General features: G+C 33.8%; 1 protein-coding gene across 3 annotated transcripts in view; it reads right to left on the bottom strand.

Annotated features, from left to right (window-relative positions):
• The window catches only part of LOC118748101 (protein ECT2), a 52,551-nt gene extending 48,684 nt beyond the window's left edge, over positions 1 to 3,867 (bottom strand). Inside the window, exon 1 of one of the 3 annotated variants that reach the window (XM_036482406.1) lies at positions 3,223 to 3,867. In XM_036482406.1, coding sequence (XP_036338299.1) covers positions 3,223 to 3,253 — 31 coding nt within the window. In that variant the 5' untranslated portion in view covers positions 3,254 to 3,867. The remainder of the gene's footprint in view (positions 1 to 3,222) is intronic. The other 2 variants (XM_036482405.1, XM_036482407.1) reach the window with 2 other exon arrangements.
• Positions 3,868 to 3,886: the final 19 nt, after the last annotated feature.

Raw genomic sequence — 3,886 nt, 5'->3', positions numbered from 1 at the left:
TCAAAAATTTTCAAGTGAAACTACCTTCTAAAAATTATTGTATCATGCTTGACACCATACGCCTAGTCGATAGAATTGAGATATTGAAAATGTTATAACGACATTAATTGTAGTGTTTTTGTTGTAAATTTGTTGTGGAAAGAAAAAATTTGTAACTCTCGTTTTTTAAGAAAAAATGGTATGTAGTGCTAACTTGACACTATACACCTAGTCGAATGTGGGCTGTTCGTTAGATTACAAGAAATGAGGTGTCAAATGAGAGGCCCCCAGATGCTCAATAATATATTATTTTTTAGTAGGGTGGCAACCTGTTTAGTTGTCAATCGCAATCGGCGAAGCCTCGCGCATACGAGGACGGCTAGTTTTAAATAAAATAAAATAAATTATGATGTCTTTAAATTTTATTTAAACCGAACAAGTGCAGAATACGTACATTTCTCAAAAAATACAAAACAAAAAATAGTGGGCTCTATAGAGGAATTCATACAGATTACAACAATATAATTTATTTTTGTGGGAAACAAAAACTAAGTTTTATTCAAGGTCAAAGGTAAAAAAAAATAGATTTCTTCAAACTTGAATTACTCATAAAAAATTTAAGATATTTCAAGGATTTGTATGTCATTAGAAAGGTAATATAAATATATCTTGTGACATACAAAAATACTGATATACATAGGGCCTGTTCGAGGTACGTAATAAAAGCGGCAGTACTGCAGCACTGATGAAAATTCGCAATACTGTTGCAACTTGCCAACTAATAAAACGTTGCTGGAAATTCACAACGAACGTGATACTTTCAATAATTCGCCCAACAGCGCGGTTGTGATTGCATCTCGAACAAGCCCATACCTACAACATATCATATATGAACGATCGCTGGTATTTTTGGGCAGAACTTCTTTCTGCGTTGCACAGTGCTTTCGAAATTAAAAAGTGCGGACAAAATTCTAAGGTTGAAATAAATGATTCGAAATTTTGTACCAGGGGGTTTTCAAGGTCGCTAATTACGAATCCACTATCAGAGTTGCAAATTTCGAAATGTCGGATGCAGTAAGGCGTCTGGTAAATGTTGGGCTTTTTAATTAGATTTCTTAGAAAGATTTTGAGCATGCAGGTTTTTAGTCCTGCCACAAGGTGCAAGTTTGAAGTAGCTAGGACTTACCGTTGATTTTTGAGAATTTTTTTTGTTGACAGTGGCAGCTATTTTCTTCCATACGAAGTATGTTCGATGATATGAAGCAACACCTTCAACAAAAAAAAAATTTACAAAAATCAACCAAAGTCCCAGCTTCTTTAAGCTTGCACTTTATTATACTTAAATTAAATGGGCCTCCAAACTGCATACTCAAAATCTTTCTGTGAAATCTAATTAAAAAGTTCGAAATTTTTACATGGAGGTGAAGCTAATATGTATCAGCGTGTTAGAAAAAAAAATCTGTGTTTTATTCTATAGCTAATATTTTTCTACGTAATCTCCAATAGGTTTAAAGGCAGCATCCAACAGAGTGATGTTACTGTTGCATTTAACACCTAAAATTATGTTTAAAAATAAACGAAAAAATACATTTACATTTTTATATCTTAAACAGCCCTGTTACAGGTTTTCTTTTCAAAAATTTTGTAACGTTATTTACTAACCTTCAGACGTAAAATTCATTTGGTTTTATTTGGTTTCCTATTCTCTAACTACCTTTATACGTTAATAACTTTTCGCTTTTCATTACAATAATGTTGTGCTTGGGAGAAAGTCTCACTAGAAATGAATGTAAAGAGAGGGCCTAGGGTACAGGTCGTTACAGTGAACAGTTTTCGCTTTTTATGTGATCCCTTTAGTCAACTCAATGTCAAAAAAGGCCTATCTAGATACTTTATTTTCTCGAATTTTGGCCGCACTTTTGGAATTCGGCCGCACTGTGCGTTGCCAGAACTTAATTTTTTATAAAAATTTGTAATTTTTTTATAAAGGCTTATTTTTTTAATAACCCTGCAAACCAAAGTTTTCGAAATCTTAACGAAATCTTTAGGAGTATCTGATTTCTGGAACGATTTTTTTCCGAATCTTCAAAGAAAACTATATGAAGTGGTTGACACGAACTCGTAAAGAAATTTCTGTACGAAAAATAAAGAAAATTCTGAAAATAGTCTGCAAGAAATTCTTCACATAGCAGCATTTTTTCATTTCTTTACCGATTTTCTTCCGAAATTTCGTAAAAGAATGGAAATGTGCGTAATTTATTTCATCTTCCGAATTCTTTAAAAATTCTTTGCGATTCAGAATACTCTGTAAAAATGGTTTGCAGGGAAACTTAACAGAAAAAATAAAACAGGTACATATGTATATATCAAAAAAAAAAAAATGTTTTTAATACCATTCAAACGACATCAAAATGTAAAGTAGATTTTAGTGTAAAGAAAATGAAAAAACCGATACTTTGCACTTCGATAACACCAGTAATTTCTTCCCCTTCAAAAAAAACTATACCGTTATGATCATTGCTAAGACCCCAACCGACACAATTAAAAATTTTGTATATCAAAAGTCTTTGTCCGAGTGTGTTGTAGTGGTGGCAGCATACAAATTCCTAAAACGAACCTGGTAGGTATGAGAACTTTCGTTATTCCAATTGCCCAAGGTGTGAACTAGATACCCAGCTGATGAGAGACATGTATGTGCATTTTAAGATGTCTATATACTATATAGTAGATATCTATATACTATATAGTACATATCTGTGTTCGTATGGGATAGCAGCTTATGTCGAAAGGCTGACTTTAGTATAATGCAGCATTCGCAGCATACGATTGCGAATGACTCACTGACGCCGAGCCGTTGAAGAACTTTTGGCAAATAAACATGCAAGAAATAGTTCCGATACTAGCAAGTCAATATTCTTATTAAGTCTCATCAAAAAATTCCTTGCCGTTTAAAGAATAAAGGAAATGCCGCATTATACTAAAGGCAACTTTCCGACATAAGCTACTATTCCATACGAACACAGATGTGTACATACATATGTATGTACATAAGCATGTATTTGCATATTGAAATTCCACGGACTTCTACAAATAGCCGAGCATGCAGAAACAAATAAGACAGGTAAAAATGATCGCTAGTCAAATATCTTGAAGAAGGTAGCTTTATATTTCGCAAGAGCATGTCACGTACTTGTGCGCATTTTACATACAGATCCGTATAGATATGAGTAGATTACCACCTACCACTTTTTGATTGTTCATCTATGGTCTCCATTGTAGATTGGTAATTTATGAACTGTTCTATGAATATTGTATAGAAATTTGCCGGTCTTCTGACATAAACTTTAACTAGCCAGGAACCCAACAAGTCGAAAAAATTATCGTTTCACCAAAGCCACATAAATGATGAGTCCTTAAGCGCAAAGCATTAGCGCTGATTGCGCACACAACGGATACAGCTGCCGGCCAGCGATATCGTAGCGTAGCTGGTGAGACAAGCAACACCTGGTGCCTGAGGCTACCAAAACTCTGTATACAATCAAAAAATTATAACTGATGCACTTCAAATATCGATACCACGGTTCGAAACAATTCACTATTAAACACTTTTTTTTTTATTTCAAACTGCGCGCTCAGCTTCACGCAAAATTTCTTTCTTTTCTTTTTTGCAAATCCAGTTTTTATTAAGACAAACTTTTCACGTTTGCTTTTTTTTTAACTTATCACATAAGTCTTGTTTTCTATTTTTCTTTGACAAACACAACTCAAATAATTATGGAAATGCCTCATTTTGCAATTCAAATCATGAAAATAATTTTCGCCGCCGTACACGCAAATTTTTCAAAGTGAAAAAGAGGATAGATAGGAAAAACAACGACAACGCTGCCCGACGGCGAAATTCAAGCGA

The sequence above is a fragment of the Rhagoletis pomonella genome, unplaced genomic scaffold (assembly GCF_013731165.1).
Source record: "Rhagoletis pomonella isolate Grant_MI unplaced genomic scaffold, Rhpom_1.0 Rhpom_scaffold_00012, whole genome shotgun sequence".
Classification (NCBI taxonomy): Eukaryota; Metazoa; Arthropoda; class Insecta; order Diptera; family Tephritidae; genus Rhagoletis; species Rhagoletis pomonella.
This window is presented reverse-complemented; position numbering and strand designations above follow the sequence as displayed.